The sequence below is a fragment of the Genypterus blacodes genome, unplaced genomic scaffold (genome assembly GCF_046128005.1).
Source record: "Genypterus blacodes isolate CSIRO-AG114 ecotype Tasmania unplaced genomic scaffold, CSIRO-AGI_Gbla_v1 ptg000122l_1, whole genome shotgun sequence".
In the NCBI taxonomy this organism is placed as follows: Eukaryota; Metazoa; Chordata; class Actinopteri; order Ophidiiformes; family Ophidiidae; genus Genypterus; species Genypterus blacodes.
The window spans coordinates 749,639-770,000 of record NW_027466925.1 but is presented as its reverse complement, the minus strand read 5'-3'; the positions used below and the strand labels follow the sequence as shown (position 1 = coordinate 770,000).

The following is a 20,362-nucleotide window of genomic DNA, read 5'->3' as shown; positions in this document are numbered from 1 at the left end:
CGCTCTCTCTCTCTCTCTCTCTCTGTCGGTCACGGTTAAGCACGCTGACCGACTCCTCCAAAGATCGTTTATGGAAGACAATAATCTCTCTCCACACATAAGCAACTGAACGAATAAAGCGCCGATCAAATGCGTCAATAAATAATAACAATAAAAGACAAATTAATTCATTGACTGTAAACTCTCCGAATGAGTGGATGTGTATAACCACTCTGCACAGAATAGTGTAGAGTGTAACGAATGTACAAAAAGGATGAATGAATTAATAAATGTACAAATGAATGTACAATGGAATGAATGAGTTTTTATTTTAGTGTATAACGTATAAGTTTAACGTATAATTTACGCCAAATAATTGATGTGTAAATGAGTTCATAAATGAATTGAGGAAGAATGATAAAAATATGACCACGTGAAAGGATCAGAGTGAGACCTCTTCATTTCCTCCCCCTCTGTGATCCCTTCTCAGACGCTGGCTTGCGCACACTCACGGACACACAAACACAGACACACATCACACACACACACACACACACATTTTTCGGGGCTGATGTCACCATGCTATCCGGTCCACACACAAATCCCTCCTCCTGTTTCTTTCTCTCCATCACAACGCGATCAGGAGCAGCACCCCCCCCCCCCCCCCCCCCCCCCCCCCATCCAGCCCCGCTCCATTCTTTTATAGCGGGACGTGGAGCCAACAGGAGCCGAGCTGCAGCTTGTTGATCCCCCTAATGAAGTTAAATCATCCATCACTCTCTGTGCTCAGTGCTCTTGAAACAAAGCCGCCCTGTAATAAACTTTAAATGGATACAAGGGCCACAAAAACTTCACCCCTGCCGTTGGCTGCCGAAAGGTTATTGGGTTCCCTAATGGTGAAGAACTGCAGCTTTGATCCGATTGGATAGGGTGGATTCCAGTTGTGACAGAAAGAGCCTCACAAAACCTGACAGCAGAGAACAAAACACCCAAAGGAAACTGTTTGTGGTGGCGTCTTTGTTGAGCGCTACTTGTATTGTTTTTTTGTTTTTTGAAGGTGTCAGTTTCATTTTCAGCCTGACATACTCAACAACCTCCACATTTTTGGGATTTATGAAAATCCTCATAAGCAATCAGAGCGGACAGTTTTCTGTCTTTGTCTCGAGAAACCAAGTCGACTTAAAGTGCTGAAATGAATGAGTTCTGTGGCGACTGGCTTAGTGTGTGTGTGTGTGTATGTGTGTGTGTGTGTGTGTGTGAGAGAGAGAGTTTGTGTGTGCATCCTGGGGATGTGGCAGTGACTGTTCTAATTGACAAACAGGATGCAGCCCATCTCTCTTTCTCTCTCTCTCTCTCTCTCTCTCTCCCCCCCCCCCCCCCCCCCCCCTCTCTCTCTCTCTCTCTCTCTCTCTCTCTCTCTCTTGGCTTTAGGTGAAACCACATCTTTCAAGTATATTCTAAAAAATCCCCTATGAAGCTGTATTCATTTGTGTGTGGGCGTGTGTGTGTGTTTGTGTGTTTTCCGTCTTTAATAGGGAAGTTCTTGTTTCCCATCACAAGACCAGCCCGTTTAGTGGAAGGGAGAAGAAAGACCGACAGAGAGGAAGTGCTCCTGAACAAAACAGCTGTGGAGAGAGGAAGGAAGGAGGGAGGGAGGGAGGGAGGACAGAAAAAGAAAGAAAAGAAAAAGGCAGAAGGGGGATCAATAGAGGGAGATAGAGAGGGAGTGTGTGTGTGTGTGTGTGTGTGTGTGTGTGTGTGTGTGTGTGTGTGTGTGTGTGTGTGTGTGTTCGGTGCGCGCGCGATGAGTCGATGGAACGAGAAACAATGAAAGTGCCGAGTCATTGCAGCTCCTTTGCTGAAAGCTCTCATTCTGTTGCTCTTGTTTTTCTGTGGCAAACACACCACAGGCTTCATCCACACACACACACACACACACATACACACACACACACACACACACACACACACACACACACACACACACACACACACACACACAGAGCAGCTGAGAGTTTCTCCTCACATGTGATGGGTAAAATGAAGTCTAATATGTATCAAGCGAATATTTGATCTAATTTCCTGATTTGTCATCCTGGTCAAAGATCTGCAAAAGTCCCATGAGAACTGGCAGGATTTCCAATGGTCACAAAAACCACAACAAGCCAGCATAAACACTTTTGAGGGAAATTGGAATGTTTCCATTGCACAATTTTCGATTCGCAAATTTAAAATGATCAAAGTGAATGGAACCTTGTGTAGCAACATACAGGCCGAACTCTGAACCAAAAACAAGAAAATGTAGAATTTTGTGTGGAAATAACAAAAGGAGAAAGAAGACTGCAATCATTGTCTGTGATCAAACATAATTAGAAATGTTGCAGTATTTTCTCAGAATTATTCATGAAATTTGCCTAAAATGTTGTTTTTAATATGTCTCATTCTTGTTGTTGCTTTCCTAAGACTTCAGGTGGATAAGCTGGAGCGACTCCGCCCCTCTTTGGTCTTTCCTGCGCTGACCCCGCCCCTGTCTCAGTAATTAAAGGGCCGTGCACCAATCACACCAATGACACTGAGACGCTGAGACGCTAGGACGCTGAGACGCTGAGACGCTGAGACCCTGAGACCCTGAGGCCAGCAGCAGCCAGGCACCTCCAGCCTCCCTCAGTAAACCCTGACACACTTTCTGCTGTGCCTGCCAGTAAATACTAATACTGGTATATGATATTTAAATAGGTACTACTGCTTGTAATTGATTACCGCCATCAAACTAACAGGTTCAGCAGGTCTTTGTTTGGCTTCATTCTAAACGAGTCCTCAGACAGTTGTGACTCTTCAGGTGTTCCTCGACGATGCTCCCAGCTGCAGTGATGAGTAATGACTGAATGCACAAACAAACAAATTTCTATTACCGTCCTGCATCTCAAAATTGGCCCCTGACTCAGAGCACGTTACGTTCTTACTTACTAACATCCAAATGCGGACTGTTTGGACATGATGAAGTGTTACTGAAATGCATCTTGGGGGTTCTTATCAATGATCATCACACCGTTTGTTCCTCTGTTCCTGTTTGAATTGTGCTTTAACCTTTGGCAGACCCATTAGAAACACGTAAAGAGGCATTTGGACATAATAATACCTAAAGGTCGAGGCGAGTCCGCTTCCAGGTTGTGTTTCCTGGCTCTGAGTGGTTTCCGTGAGGCCTGAGACAGCTGCACTAGGTTATGTCTGGGGCGAGACGTCCGTACAATCATAATTGGTGTCATTACTCGCTGTTTCTTAATTACACCATTCCCACAAAGCCTGTTAACCAGGACATGATTACAATACCCAATTACGACCTAAAAGGGTTGCCGCATTAGGCGCCACTCAGACACCTGCTGGGGTATCAGTTCCTGCCCATTAATCACAACACAAAATGGCTGCTCTTTCTTTTTGTAGCTGTGTAGAAAAAGGCAGAGGAACAGGAACAATTTTGGTACCAGAATGTTTAAATAAATCTGCTTGAATGTGAGAAGATTGCATTTTCTCTGGTTGCCCACTGGACGGAGTCAGAACGTTCTAGTGTTCTGTGTCGGGTCCAGTTCAGGACTTTCATTGAAGTCATACATTGTTTTCGCGTTGTGTTCACTGACAGTTTGTACGCATGACAGAAACAAACACGACTCTAAAGGAGGTCGTAGACGATCGCTGACCTCTGGATTGAGTGACAATTTGCATCACTCTCTTCACTTACATCCACATACGGACTATAATACACTGAACCCATCACTCTCATCATTCTGTCTGTCTCTCTTCATTTCCCCGCTTCACAGATTTTGACCGATTTCGCTAAGCTCAGACACACACTTACTGCAGCGCACTATCTCTTCCTACACACACCAACTGTTGGGTCTGAAGCTTGATCAGTCAGTCTGTCGGGGTTTCTGTTACTAAGCAACACCCATCTTCCAGTCATCAGCCAACTGTCAGAGACCCTCTTCATATTGACATTTCCCAAGTTTTACATCGTTAGCATGAACACACACATCAGGGTCAGAGATAATCTGTGAAATGAGCAGTGCAGGGGGCCAAAAATGCGCCTGATTGGGTCGCATTGGCTTTCTGTTAATTGATTGTATGGATGTTTTTGTTTGAATTTCAATGTCAGTGCAGTGAAGGAAGTCGGAACCGTGCGTCTGAGAGACGCAGGGACTGACAGCTGAAGTGTCTCGCTCCAACGATTTGGATTCATTCGCCTCGGGTGCACATGCCCTTTCCTGTTCTTCTAGAAATGTCAAGGCATTAACTGTTGATAAGATGACATTGCATGTCAAAAAATATTCTGTGAGTGTGTGTGTGTGTGTGTCAGTGTGTGTGTGTGTGTGTGTGTGTGTGTGTGTGTGTGTGTGTGTGTGTGTGTGTGTGTGTGTGTGTGTGTGTGTGTGTGTAAAATGTATTTTGGCTGGCCTCTTTGGTTGCTTGGCCAAGAGTATACCCTATGCTTCAGCTGGTTCACACCTTACCTGCCTATCACTTCACCAAGACAGGTGTGTGTGCATGTATGCTAGTCCTGAGTATTACTTCTGCTCTTACAGGTTTGGGGGATTTGTGTGTGTATGTGTGTGTGTGTTTTTATATTTGCCAGCTTCTCAGAGAGATGCTTAGCAACATGTTTTCCAGCATACGGGCCGTGGGTGTGGGACAGAGACCAGGGCCAGAACGGGCTCGGTAGGGGGTGTTGCAGTGCGTTCAGGATCACAGCTTGATCCTGATTTGGCAAATGATTCACCTTTAAAAAAAGAGGAAGGAGAAAGTTTTTCATCTAAAATCTCTCACCAAACCTTTTCTTTCTGAAATCTGCCGTGCTGAAAAAGGTGTTTGCCTTTTGTAGTCAACATCTTGCACATCTGGTCTCTGCCGTCCACTGTCACCAATATGTCACTAAATGTCTCACGCTCATAAATGTAGCGTAGGCAGGTGAGGAACTCGGTCTGCAGTCACTCGTTGGTGGCCAGTTGGGGGTTTGCACATTACGCCGCTGAGTCTTGTGTAATTTCCTTGGATTTATTAGACATATTAATCACAGCCTAGTTATTAGTCACACAGGTGCAATTTCCCCTCATGTTCTCCCCCTCATTAATTTCCCTCGTTGTCCCTTTATTTCCTCGCCTCATGTGACTCCTCTTCCTCTTCTTTCGCTTCTCTCCATTTCTCACCTAATCTGCTCTGTTCCCATTACACACACACCTTCTCTCCTGCCCGCCGTCGCGTTAGATCTCATTAGCGCCCAAAGTTAATTGTCACATTCTGCCATAGGGGCAGGAAATGACACACTACATGTGAGGCTTTCGTCGCCGAGCTGAGAAGCACTGCAGGCTGCAGATCTCCAGATCAATTTAATTCACTATCTGTTCAATCATTTGAATTATTACTTTTCATTATTGCTCATCATGGAAATGCTTGTAAGTTAATTTCACCTAAATTAAAAAGCCTCAAGCTCATGTTGGAAATTCTTGGTTTCTTGGCCAAATATATAAAATAATCAAATATTAGAAACGTTCTCTAAACACTAGAAAGCCTCTAAAAAAATTAAGTAAATCTAGGTAAGAGGGTTTTAAAAAGTCTCATTTCTGCAATAATCTTCTTAATCAGCTCCTCTAGGTGACATTTTCAAGTCTTTGTCCAGATGAAGTCACAATGGTGCTGTGGGACTTAACCTTTCGGTCTCCGTAGCAACGGCTTGTGCATATTATAATAACCTTGGACACAAACCACAGGACGAGAAGGCTGAGAGGGAAGATAATGGAGACTTTGAGGCCATTATTGCAACGGCCAGAGGAGGGCGCCGTTTACTGCAGAGGCGCAACAGTTGGTGGGGTCACTTGGTCACCCACACACACCCACACACACACACACACAGACACACACACAGGCCGATTGAGAGGCAGGATCATGTTACATAGAGTTATTAATAACCACCTCCTCCTGTTTCTCATTGTAAACTAATAGCTGATATAATCGCACACCGTCTCATCCTCACCTCTCTCTCTCTCTCTCTTTTCCATATTTCCATCTCTTTTCTCCACTTTCATGCCATCTTCCTAAATATATTCCCACATGCACGCATACCTACGGACGGCATAGATACACCGGCAGCAGAAACGTGACATACATGACACCGGTGTGTCAGCCATTCCACACGGACAGCACATATATAGAACACAACATGCATCCACATGGACTTGAACATGTGTGACTGCCATGTATCTCTGGTCACTTATTATTTTATCCATTGATCCAACGTTTTCCTTGTGCCTCTAATCTACTCAGATGCCTCAGTTTGACACAAATAATTGCATTGTCATTTAAGTAAAGTAAAGAACATATTCTGAAGAGGAAAAAGAAGCTTTTCTAACAACTTACAACAAACTGCATCTGTAGGTGATACATGGGTTATCATAACATCAACATCAGGACAACTGCACTGGACCACATCTTTATTATACAATTGAATGTATTTATGATTGAAACCGAATGTTAGTCTGAAGCAGAATTTATGATTTGCAGCGGTTGTCCGAATTCTTTAATACCCTCTGGTACAATATATACATTAACTATTTAAAAACTTAAACTCTTCTCCAGACTTTTGCATTGCTCGTGTTTAAATTTGAGTTGCTGTTCTTTCTCGCTCTGCTGGTTTGGCGGAAACAACTAGATTGATGTTGCGCATGGAAGACAAAATGAGTTCAGAGAATCTTTCATATTACAGCGGATATAATAGGATTCAGTTTGCATGGGACCCCTTCACTTATGGTTCACCCCTCCGACCCCCTCATCCCCCGACCCTCTGCCCACACTGTTGTCCCACACAGGCCTTATTTTTAGCAGGGGGTCCACTCCGGGTCTGCAAAACTCAATATGGTAACGGAATCTTGGCACCCTCCTCATACATCCATCCTTCCAAGACACGAGCTGGAATCTGTGAACTCCCCCCCCCCCCCCCCCCCCCCCCCCCCCCATCCCTCCAAACACACACACTCCCAGTTTACCCAGAACACAAATTCTTCACTCCAAAACACACACATATTACATGGAAAAGTCCCACCGGTGGCCATACGACCTACACATGACTCCTCCCATGTTGCCCCCCGGCACTCCGCTTTTTTGGCAGCCCCTCTGGCCTGTGCGCATCCCTGGGACTCCCGTCGTTGTGACTCCCAAACGGTGCCGCCCCCCAGCAGACCCACGTGTAGTCGGTTTTTAAAGGCAGGGCGTGACACTCAGGCCTGCTCTTCTCTCGCCGGTGGGGATAGGAAGCGGACTTTGTTCCTAATTCTTCCTGATCCAGGCTTATATTAGGGACAACTTAAATTTTTTTTCCCCTTCTACCCCACCGACCAACAGTACATCTGTACAGACTCTGAGAAGAGGCGCTGCTGCTCGGTGACAATCAACCATGAAGTGGGGCTGGGTGTTTCTGGGGGCCTTCCTCTCTTTGGCGGCCCTGTCCTGGGGAGAGAAGGGCCTGGAAATACCAGAATATGACGGCAGAGATCGCGTCCAAATCCTCGACACCAAGAACTACAAGACCGTCATGAAGAAGTACGACGTGATGGTGATCTACTACCACAAAAATGCCGACGGGAATCGCAGTGCCGCAAAGCAGCTTCAGATCGAGGAGTTGGCTTTGGAGGTGGGTCTGCGCCAGAGCATGACACGGGCTGGATCTGTGGCCCATGTGGGGGAAGGGTCACAGTGGGAAGAGGGAGATGGAGAGCTTGACCACTGTCGGGGATCCCTGGATGCAGTTGTGGCTTTTCACACGAATGGTATCAGATGTGCGGGATTACAGCTGCATATCAGGTGAAGCCAAGGAGGAGGGTGGACAGAACAGGTGTAGGTTTATGCCGCGGGTTGAGCTGAGGGATTGGTGGCGTCTTCTTAGTGTGGCGATCTGCCAGACATGACGCGATAAGAGTTGTATAGATGTTCATGTTCAACATGTTGCATTTGCCTCATGTACAATGAGGATTTTAGGATGTATATCTGTGAAAGCACGACACAAAGAATGGAAGATCCCACACGCACAACATGTATACCAATTACACCAACTGACTTAAAGCAAAACCTGTGGATTTAAGTTCATGTTTCTTGCTGCTACATATACTTTGCAAGTTCTAGAAAGTGTCATCATACGAAGAAATGTAAATGACTGCCCATGAGCCAACCCACAGGTGATCAAGCTGGGCCTCACTGTCAGTCAGTGTGTACACCACAGCAATGCTCTGGCTGTCAGGGCGGCAGTGTCTTCTTACAGAGGCACAGTGTGGCTTACACTAGCCTACATAAGTCACCTCTGTAAATAGCCCTGGACAGTGCTGCATGGTTAGCAATAGGCTACAAGACCCCCTGGGAGGGACCATAGCTCACCGAAACTACGGCAGCTCGCTCAGCTTTCTCTAGCTACCTTGGCAACACGTACTGTGCCGCTCTGTGGTCTTAACGCATGCACCCCTGCCACGCACAGGCAGAAGTCCTAAATCATCATTTACACACCCAAGTCATCGAGCGTGATCGATTTACTGTCAGTTTAGCCAAGCCGTGCGCCTTGGCTCGAGAGAAGAGATGTGTTTTGGAGCGGATCCCTGCTGCACTGTCACACTGTTGACTTACTGCCAGTCTGGACCATTTAGCCAATCAAGATGGAGCGTTTGAGGCTCTCAGAGGGGAAGCTGAAAATAGCGGGTCATTACCACCAATGTATCAGGAAGTATGAATTATTAACTGCAGAGCTTGGGGAAATCAAATCTTGATTGCTTTTGCTTTAAAGCCAAAAATGTGTGTGCGTGTGTAGGTATGCTGTGTGTATATGTATGTATATAAGTTACTTTTTCGATGAAACCATATCCTTTGTTTCTGATTTGTTATTAATAATGGATATTTAGTGTGACGACCGCAGTAATCTGAACTCTGATAGTCTCACTGTGCCATGTAGCTGCATATGACTGCCTCAAAACATATAGTAATGCTTACAGGGTTGATTGATAAATTCTTCTACAAAATCTCAGAGGCATATCTTGATCATTGACTTTTGAGAGTCAAATCTGGCAAGCCGGGAGACTGCAAAACCAGTTTAAAGCCACAACCAAGAGGCGCAGCCAGCATGTTAGGCATTGGGCTTAGAACTTATCAATCAAAACTTGCATGTGGACGTGTGCGTGTGAGAGAGAGAGACGCAAAAATGCAGACACATCAGAAACCCTGACAGCTAAGACAGGTAGCTCAACCTCCCGTGTTCAGCACCTGAAAATAAACCCTTGTCGGACACACACACACACACACACACACACACACACACACACACACACACACACACACACACACACACACACACCCACACACCGACCACACACCCACCACACACACACCCACACACCCACACACCCACACACACACACATGGACACACACAGACACACGCACGCACACATGCACACAGACACGCACACACACACACACACAGACACACACACACACACACATGACGGACACACTGATACTCAGCACCACCCACGAAAAATGCTGTGTGCTGGAAAAGTTACCCACACCTAGAATAGTGCGATATGTCACCTTCGACCTCAGCTGGAGTCATCTCAGTGGGTCTCTTCTGAAGTGCTTTTATTGTGAAATAACCAGTGAGGAAGTGGCTGTAAAACCACAAAACCTGCAGTTACCTGTGAATGTAAAACTGTGTTGGCGATATCCTTGCTGATTAAACCAGTGGTTTTTAATCTGAGACTAGTCCAGATCTGACTGGATATAAATATATATATATACTGTATATGTGTGCATTAGCCATATTTTTTTTTCTGCACCTCGTGGCCAAATGTGACTATTCTGTTTTTCCGTAATGTTTTGAATTCTTTCTGTTCGTTTCGTAGAGTTGCTAATTTCACTTTATAATTTAATCTAATCTGTAAGGGCGGGCATGTGAATACCTAATATTATACCTCTCTCTCTCTCTCTCTCTCTCTCTCTCTCTTTTTTCTCTCTCTCTGTCATGTCCCACTTGAGTCAATTCAACAATATTTTAACTCTGACCTTCAGCATCCTGTACATGCCTAAACTCATCAATCACTGTGCAATCAAATTGCAGCAATCTTTTCTTGCCACCTTCTTTACCAACACATTACCCCGTACACATACACTCACACAGTTGCTATGGCACCGAGTGGACAGTTATGGCATTCTAATGGACTGTAGGAACAGTAACCCTACCTCACTCAGCCCTGACTTCATATCAAAGAAAGTAGCACTGTAACACTTTGCATAGGCACCTTTTATACACTTCATAGAGAGAAAGCAATGGTCATTCCCTCAGGTTTGCTTCTTAATGTTGGTGTCCACGTGATATACATTGACAACATTTAGCAGAGACACTTAACAAGCCACAGCACAATAGTAAATTAAGACTAGAAACCCCAATTACAGACTGACCTGTCAGAACAGTCGGCGTTGGTGGTGTGGTAAAGGCTGCTGCCAATGCCTTGAAAAGTGCATTTCTCTATTGTATACACAACATGAAATGTATGTACTTTTCAACACGCTGGTCCGCTAAAGATAGTCCAGCGTACCTATTATTGTCTCTGATTCAGGGCAGCAAACATTGGCAGAACAAATGCAGGATCTGGTTACCTTTTTTGGATGGGAACGCTCACCTTCTGAGCCTCAAGATTAGGCGCTAAAGTCACCTCAGTCCGTGCGGGATGATCATTGCCTCAACCCCGATACCTTTAAAGAGCTTGTTGCCCTCTTCTATGGCCTAAGCTGTGTACTTAGCATCAATAGAAGAGAACGATTCCTAGGCAACTGGTGTTAAGTGTTGGATTGGTCCAAAGATGACTTCATGGTCTCATATCCAAACCTTCCTTGGGCTATGAGCAACTGTTAATACTTCACATTTGCCTCACTTCAAAGGTCACCAAGTTGTTGATAAATGTCTTCTCATGAGCACATGTCTCTCCTCATAAATTAAGACCCCGGTGCGAAAGAGCCACTAAATCTGGAACCAATTTGTCAGTTATGTTGTCATTAAAGGTGACGGGAGTCTTGTTTGGATAAAGTGTCCCGAGTGTCATCCTCTGCTGACATCTCATCAGTGCTGAGAGGTTTGCCTCCTTGCCAGATTTGCTTTCCATTTTGTTCCATTTAAAAAGCTGCCAAGGACCCACCTGTTGTTTGTGTGCAGATAGAAGCCTCTAGAGAATAGTAGGCTCATGCAATTGTTTGTTGTGCTAAAAAGCAATGAGTTCGCCTAGTAGCCCAAGTGGTAGGTACATACCTCCACCAAGGCCATGCAGTCCAACAAGTATGCCTCCCACTGACAAACCATCAAACTTTTGATTGAACAAACTTCCAAACTGTTGTTGTTGTTGTAGTAGCGCCACCATCAGGTCGATAGGTTATATGACTGGCAAGTTTTGTTACATCAAACTCATTATTATTTGTGAGCTGATTTGATCAAAATTGTGAGGAGCATTCAAGATTAAACTTTGTGCAGAATGACCATTACCTAAATTTGATGGATATATGAGCAATCTTGCAAAAAGACTGACAGGCAGACAGACATGACCGAGAACATTACCACCTTGACAGATATAGATATCGTTTTCTCTTCTCCATTTGATGTAGAAATGTACACTCTCTATACTGCACATCACATTTGTCACAGTCATGACAGTGCAGTTGTCTGGTAAGAAATGTATCTGAGTTTAGGATACAGAGCACAGTATGATAATCGGATACTATTTATTTATTTTCTGCCTGTTCAGGGGAGCTGTTTGGAGAAGCCTGAGGGATGGAGCACAATCCCTGCATTGTAACTGTGTTGAAAGCATGTGACCGAGGACATGCAATGTACTGATGAAAATATAGTGTTTGCAACACACAGCCAAAGTCATAGCCCAGATAATGTGAGAGTGTGAGTGTGTAACACTATGTTCCACGGGCATCGAGGCTCAGTGGCCAGCCTGTCAGCAGCTCCTGACAAGTGGCCAAAATAGTTGCGGTGGTGCATGGCAGAGAGCCTGCACGCTGTTTCTGCTGTGTTAAATTTACCCCTGCAACACACACACACACACACATACACACACACACACACACGCACTCACTCACTCACTCACTCACTCCCTCACTCACTCACTCACTCACTCACTCACTCACTCACTTGCTGCTCTACTCCTATGTCACACCTTCTCATACGTTGAAAAATGTATCCAGGCCAGATTGCATTGAAGGAAATTTGGTACAACTTAGCTGCAATAAGGGATCGACACATGTTATTGAGGAGAGGAGGAGGAGGAGGAAGTATTGTATACATGTAAAGACTTTGATATGGATAGACAATGCATAAAATCCATCCATCTATGGCGCCCCATCATGGCTCAGTTAAGCCGTTTTATCTCCACAATTGAAATCTTTTAATGTCTCTATATTATGCTTTTTGGGATTTTGTCGTGTAGTATAATAGGGAGTGTGTGTCAAATATTGTCAGTTGCAGTTGCAAAATTGCAATATACATATAAATAGCAACTTGAAGATCAAAGGCGCCAAATTGCTCGGAAAAACCGATTGGTGCTGCAGTTCTGAAACATCACCATTTCACAGCGGAACTCACCTGCCTGTACACACCAAACACGGACGGGGCAAGAGAGCGAACCCTTGGCCGATGTCCTTTGGTTCAGTGTGCGCGGCCAGCTCTGCCTTGACTGAAACTGAAACAGAAGTCATATTATCTCAGTTATCTCGAATGCCGTGCGTATATTCATTACGAGAAACGCAGGAAATGTTACTAACCGGTAAACGTTATCTTCCCTATTTCCCCGCAGATTAGTCAAAATGAAATCCTGCGTCCCACTCTAAACGATGTTCAGTGTTTCCAAATGTCTCTTCTATTGAACACCTGCAGCCTTTCATAACCGTCAAGATCGAACACGGCAGATTCAAGAGGAAAGGCGATTTGCGTCGTTTTCAGGCTGACACCTCTGCTGTCACACAGAATCAGTTCGCCCGCATGTGAGATTTTCTGAAAATGTTTCATGGACTCGTGCTTTCCTTTAGACAAGGGGTGGGAAACCAGTCTGTCTCGCAGGTCGGATCGCCGGATCGGCTCGCGGGCAGGAGGTTCCCCACCCCTGCTTTAGACGATGGTGTAGTGGTACTATGAAAATGTGACCAGCTCGATCTTGCGCAAAATGGTGGATCCCCTCCGTTCCAAACGCTGGTGTGTGTGATTGCACGCTACTGTATTTGAATCTTTCATGATGCCCCCTGGCGCATTGTTCTGTAACAGCCTGGTGTGGATGTGTTACAGCAGGCATTACTAATTTACTGTCTTGTGGGGGACGACTACAAATTTAGCACATATCGAAGGCCTATAGTCTTCTTCAAATTGCATATCAGCACAAGCTTCCCCGTGCATGCGTTTCCTTGCCGGGCGTACTTCCTGTTGTAAGCCCATTTAACAGCAAAAGTCACATATGTTTGCTGAACAACAAAATCGTATCAATTCCTACATGTATACTTACTTATGCTTACTCTGCGTTTTTATCTCAGTCGCAGTACAGACAAACTGGGGTGGAGTTTGCATGAAAACACCTACACACTGAAACACACACTCTGGGCCAGTGCATGTCCCTTGAGTTCTGACCGCGAGTGACTTACGTCATAAAGTGACGAGCATGGCACAAACGTGTGAGTCATCGACTGCTCAGATGTTCAAAACCAAGGGTGAACCGGGAACAGCCAAGCAAAAAGGCAGTCTGGGTCAGATGCACAACTTTAGATCCACGATAGGGCAGCGATCAGCACAATATGTCCTTTTATTCCCGCCCCAAGAGTGCAAAGAGGGGATGCAAAGGGGGATGTTGCCTGATGGCCGGATGCATGAAGATCAGGCTCACTCCTACTCCGTCTGTTTGTAGTGCGGCTTTATAATTAGGGTGCGATCTGCTGGCACTGGTCTATATGATTCATTTCAAAGCACAGAGAGCTGAAATCAGTTTGGAAGATGTCTTCATTTACAGCATTACTCATCTGTGTTTGAAGGGAAACACTTCTGTGTGGCTCCTGGATAGATGGAAAAACGCATGATTGCAATGCTGCTTTGTCATCTGTGTCTTTGCTCCATAATGAGTTTTTGTATTCATGTCCAAACCCGATTAAATGTTGATCGGGTGGTGTTTATCAGCATCAAATCAAATAAGTTTTAAGTTTGTTTCTATCTCTGTACTAAACAATGAATAAGGGGCAGAACCTGGACCTAATATAAGTTCTGTAAAAACTTGCAAAATGAGGCCGCTTGAGTCAGTTTCAGGTGCTGCAGCCCCAAGAAATGAATACCGGAAAGCAACAGTAATGACTCTGTCACATGAGTCTATGGAGTCTGATATTTTACAGTTTTATTTAAATTGAATTTGTCTTTAATTTGCCACTTAAAGAGCCACATAATAAAAAATATACTATAATAGATATAGTAATATCAAATCTTTAAACCAGTTTTATTTATGAGAATTTGTGAGTGCCAATCATTTTATTTCTAAATGTTTTTCCTGGAAATTATTTTCTCATTCTGGATTTTAAAAATATAGTCTAGTCTAATCTAGAGCTTCTTCCCTCAAGATTTATTCAGAAACAAAAGAAAATTTCACAAGATTTCAGGTGACAACTAAATGCCAAATTAAATGCAGCTTTAGACTCCAAAGGGTTAAACCTGAAACACCCAAACCCCCATCCTGCTGCCTTCTTCCAGCTCATCATTTGTTGCCACAGCCAAGTGCAATGGTGACCTGGACAATTTTGACAACTCACTATGGCACGATGCCTCAATCCTGCGTGACATGACCTGCTGAGGGTGACTGGGCATTGGGAGGAGGGGACAGAGCCAAGACATTACGCGTCTTGGCTACTTGGCCTCTCCGCTGGACAGGCAGGGCGCCGGCGTGTCAACGCGAACGACTTGCAAAACTCAGAAGATGTGGAGGAAATGATAGATGAGTGAAGTGTGGAGATGAGGATCAGGTGTCTTCCCCCGTTTATCTGCCCTGCCTGCTCTCTCTCCTCCCCATTTCTATATGTAACAGACCTCCGCCATCTTTTCTGCTCTTCCAAATGCTTTCTCGCAAGCCCTTATATAGCTTCCCGACTCCCTGCCTTGCTCACCAGCCCCACTGCAAGCACCCACAACTTCAGCTCTCTTATAAATACCCCCTGTGTTACTAATATGGCCATGCCCCGTGGCAAGGGGGGGCTATACTGTGGAAGACATCACATGTTAACGCTCTGCTTGTGAAAATCTGTACTGTATAATAATCTATTGGTACATCTTTGTAATAAGTCAGAAGAACAAAAGGTTGAAAAGCACATTTTGGTGCATATGTGGTTATATTCAATCATTTCATTGTCATTTTCATGTAGCAATACATCAAATTCATACTGGATAGGTGGGATCTGGGACCTTGTGCACAGCATTAACATCTTCCGTAAAGCTCATCCCACTGCTGCTGCCAGTATCATCCCTAAAAAAAAGATTCCTCAGCAAATGTGCATCTTAAATCTCACCATCCTCCCACATGTCACACTTTCAGATTAGAGGAAAAGTTGTGCCATGTGACTTCATGATTCTTAATTGATGTGGGCAGATTTATGCGTGTGATTGAGAACGCAGACAATCTATGCATTGATAAGGGCTCACATGTGGTTTTATCTTTATGTTTACTTGCCTTGTCTCCGGTCCTGATTTCTTACCTGGAGGCTGTGATCTTTGTTCCCTCTTCTTGCAGTTGCCTACAACTCAATTGGCAATTACCGTTCAGGTACGTCCAGGCCTGCGTTTTGTCTCCTCTAAAGCTGAAGCCCCCCTGCTGCTGCAGTATCTATCAGCTGATTCTTCCTCTTCCTCTTCCTCTTTCTCTCCTTGACTGCTGTTAAGTTCTAAATCACGAACTTTAGAGCAACCAATGGACGTCACAGTCATTTGGAGACTGAACTGCTTTCACTGTCGATTATCTGTGCATTGGCGAGTGGATTTACAAAGGCAAAATGGTAATGGGGCCATCGAACCAAAAGTTGAGACACATCCATCCATGGGGTTTGTTTAGTTAAAGTCTGATTTGGGTGAACTTTTCTGACTAGTTAAGGCGGAAAATTGCCCTTGAAACCAAAAGAATGGACAACTTCAAACTGTTTTCCACGAGGGTCCCAATTGAAAATGAACAGTGTAGCATAGCAAACTCTACATCTGTGCTGGCACTATGGACGCATTTGCCTACTACTAAGTTTATCATACTTACTCATTCGTTTTTATTCGGAAATCATCGGAATCTATAGATTGCACTGAAATGTCGACAAAGGGCAAAACACTTGCATGTAATTAGCATCTGTAAAAAACAATGAAGCTGCGAACATGTTCTGAAACATGGCGGCGGTGCTTTGCATTCATGTAAGCCGCTGAAGAAGGCTAATGACTCACGAGTGAAAGCTGCAACCTTGAGATTAGCTATTTGCGGCGTGATAAATATCAATGTGTGTCAAGACAGAAGCAGAAGAGCGCCCATGTGTGCTTGTAGGCAAATATATTTACAGTATGAGTAAATATGTACGAGCGTGCATGCAGCAGCTTCACTTTGGCAAAGTGTGAGCTTGTCTCCTTTGCACCGCACCTGTTGCAGCGTCTCTTCCCCGCGCGTCATAGTTGGCTCAAGTTCTGCTCCTCTTGTTATACTGGAGACCCTGCTGTCCATGCTGCTCCCTGAGCCGCTGCGAGGGCTGTCAATTGTTGGCTTCAGTTTCACTCAGATTTAGAAAGTGCAAGGCAGCAGTCCAAAGCTTTTGCTTTTAAGGCTTTGGACGTGAGATGAAATGCCAAGGGTTTACTTAGGTGAATTAAACTTAAGTATGTTTTTCACGCTCGCACAGATTAGGCAGAAGGCTGGCCCCTTCTACAAGCGTGGGATGTTTGCTGGTTTTCCAAACAAATATTTAAATATGAAGGATCAAAACATGAAAACCAAAATAATTAATGTTATCATCTTGCAACCTGAGATTGTGGCTTGTGTTGCACCACCCCCAAAAGTTAACAAAGTGACACACATGCACACACAAACATTCAAAATATAATAATCTTCAAGACAAACCAGCAGGAAAAAAAATCTACCATTAAACAACTGACTTCCTACTTTAGCAGAAGAGAGGAGTGTAATGCTGAAACGTTAGCAGTCTCCAAATATTCACTAACAACACAACCTCCACAATCTGACCAAACAGGAAAGCCGCAGCCAACTTAGCATTAACTAGCGAGCAAAAGGTTACCACATGTGCATGACCACTCTGGTTCCCACCTGTGTTCTGACAAGTATGGCGGATTGACACATCATCACATCACATGCTCCTTGTCAGAGCAGGGGTGGGAAAGAACATGCAGTGGAACGTGCATATGTGTAGACAGAAGAGGGTAAATGGATGTTGCTACCAGTTACTGATACAATTATCACACTTTGGGAGATTTTAAGTATGCAAGCCAGCCGAGTGTACTTGTTGGAGGTACAAACGTGAACCCAACCCATCTTTTTCCACTCTCTCTGTAGCTCGCAGCTCAGGTGTTGGATGATCTTGATGACGAGGACATTGGGTTCGGTCTGGTGGACGAGAAGAAGGCCGCTGCTGTTGCCAAGAAGCTGGGTGAGTTTGCCAGTCACCCACAGAAAACCTGTTAGCGAGCATGCAGCCCGACGGCTCAAAGATGACAGCAGACGGCCTTGGCTCGCTCCCCGAAATTCCACTGATACCCCCTGTGGGCTCGCCTCATGTTTACAGCGGGAGCACCAACACTGATCGACCGACCGCCTGAGCACCGCTATATTCCAACTATTCAAATGAAAGGGAATAGTACTTCTCAGTACTACTTTCTGGATTTATGAGGCTGCAGTAAAAAATATAAATAAAATGTAATGTAATGTAATAAAATAAAATAAAATAAAATAAAATAAAATGAAATGAAATGAAATGAAATGAAATGAAATGAAATGAAATGAAATGAATTTAATAAAATAAAATAAAATGAAATGAAATGAAATGAAATGAAATGAAATGAAATGAATTTAATAAAATAAAATAAAATAAAATAAAATAAAATAAAATAAAATTAACTGAAATTACAAATCACAGCTTTTTAGTGACAGGTGCTGTTTCAATCCTGCATCAAGCCACATCAATGAATGAATGGATGAATCACTTGTGTCTCACCAGGTTTGGATGAAGTGGAGAGCATTTACATCTTTGCAGACAATGAGATCATTGAGTACGATGGCGAGCTGGCAGCCGACACCCTGGTCGAATTCCTCTATGATGTAAGTAATTTGTGCACGGTCAGCAACCTTTTCAGCCATTCCAACACATTGAAACTATTGATCTTCTTGTCCCCTGTAAAGGTGATTGAGGACCCTGTGGAGATCATCGACAACGAGCGTGAGCTGAAGGGTTTCCACAACATGGACGAGGTCATCAAGCTGGTCGGCTACTTCAAGAGCGAGAAGTCTGCTCGTACGTGGACTCCAAAGTCAACATTCACAAACATGTTGTTACACTCTGAAAACGCTACAAACAGCTGTTAAAATAAAAATGAAATTTCTCCTCCCTCCAGACTACATGGAGTACGAAGACGCAGCTGAGGAGTTCCACCCCTTCGTTAAATTCTTTGCCACTTTTGATCCTAAGGTATCAATCAAAAAGAAAGCAAATTTTAGGGTTAGGGTTAGCAGTAGTAATATTTTATTAAAGTAAAATTAATTAAACTTGACATATTTAGTGCAGAAATCGGCATGTGTGTGTCATCTCCCTTTTCTTAACCTTGTTCCAGATCGGCAAGAAACTGAAGCTGAGGATGAATGAAGTTGACTTTTATGAGCCATTCATGGAGGAATCCGTCACCATTCCAGGAAAACCTTATACTGAGGCTGAGCTTGTTGAGTACATTGAACAACACGACAGGTGAGACAATGGGGGACATGAAACACACAAAGCCAACATTTCTATGTCATGCTGGCGAGGCGTCTACAGAACGTATAACATTCTGCGGTCAACATATGTCAGGATACACTTGTAATCATCTCAACTTTTGCCTTTTCAATATTCAGGCCGACACTGAGGAAGCTGGAGCCTCACAGCATGTACGAAATCTGGGTAAGCCAACAGCAAAGTGCAGCAGCGTTCCCACAAATACACTCAAACTAGAGCCGAAAATAATGGGCGCACTCCTCTTTTGCGTTCGCAGGAGGATGACATTGACGGAGAGCACATTGTCGCTTTTGCCGAGGAAGATGACCCAGGTTAATTTCGCCATTAAAACCCTTTAGATCAAGGCATAAATGCTATCCAAATGGTGATACTCTAATGATATCTAACCTCTTTGACTTTTGACCTTTTCCAAAGATGGTTTTGAGTTCCTGGAAATCCTGAAGGAGGTGGCCCGCGAGAACACAGACAACCCTAACCTGAGCATCATCTGGATCGACCCTGATAATTTCCCTCTGGTATGCGCATAGCCCAACAAACACACAACAACATTGTTTCACCTTTTTGATTGAACCTTGCTTCTAATCAGCGTGTCCTCTCGTTGCCTTCCAGCTGGTTCCCTACTGGGAGAAGACCTTCCGTATTGACCTCTCCTCCCCTCAGATCGGTGTGGTGGACGTAGAGGACGTAAGCAACATTAGTTATCGATGTTGATTAAGCTTAACATTCCATTCAGCTGGAATGGGAAGAGGTTTGTCCTCACATGTGTTTGTACTCGCGCGTCCCCGGCAGGCCGACAGCGTGTGGATGGAAATGGACGACGAGGACGACATGCCCACGTCGGACGAGCTGGAGCAGTGGATAGAGGATGTTCTGTCTGGAAAGATCGACCCTGATGATGACGATGAGGACGAAGATGATGATGATGACGACGACGATGAGGATGACGACGATGATGACGACGATGATGAGGATGATGAAGATGATGACGATGATGATGATGATGATGATGACGACGATGACGACGATGATGATGATGACGACGATGATGACGATGATGAAGATGATGACGATGATGACGATGAATAAATGTTTACTTCCATCTACCTGTTCTTTACCTTGTAGCAGCTAATGGCAAAACCCAACAGTTGCATCGTTTCAAACATCTTTTAGTAAATGCACGCTGTGTCCCTTCCTGTTTGCTTCCTGTAAGGTTTCCTCTAAGCGCCAAACACCGTGGCCGTGTGGGAAGCTTTCATTTGCGGTCAGGGCCAGAGGTTTTCAAAAAGGGGAGAGGATATTTTTTTTGTCTTTGTAAGTGAACAGAGTTGTGA

The 20,362-nt window shown here is 44.4% G+C and overlaps 1 protein-coding gene across 1 annotated transcript; it reads left to right on the top strand.

Moving 5' to 3' along the window:
* The first annotated feature begins 7,417 nt into the window (after positions 1–7,417).
* Positions 7,418–20,181, top strand: casq1b (calsequestrin 1b). The gene is made up of 11 exons (XM_076162586.1): positions 7,418–7,654; positions 17,603–17,696; positions 18,264–18,364; positions 18,446–18,557; positions 18,658–18,731; positions 18,874–19,004; positions 19,151–19,196; positions 19,288–19,342; positions 19,446–19,546; positions 19,641–19,715; positions 19,821–20,181. The coding sequence occupies exons 1-11, from the start codon at positions 7,418–7,420 to the stop codon at positions 20,115–20,117; spliced, it is 1,323 nt and encodes a 440-aa protein (XP_076018701.1). The 3' UTR covers positions 20,118–20,181.
* Positions 20,182–20,362: the final 181 nt, after the last annotated feature.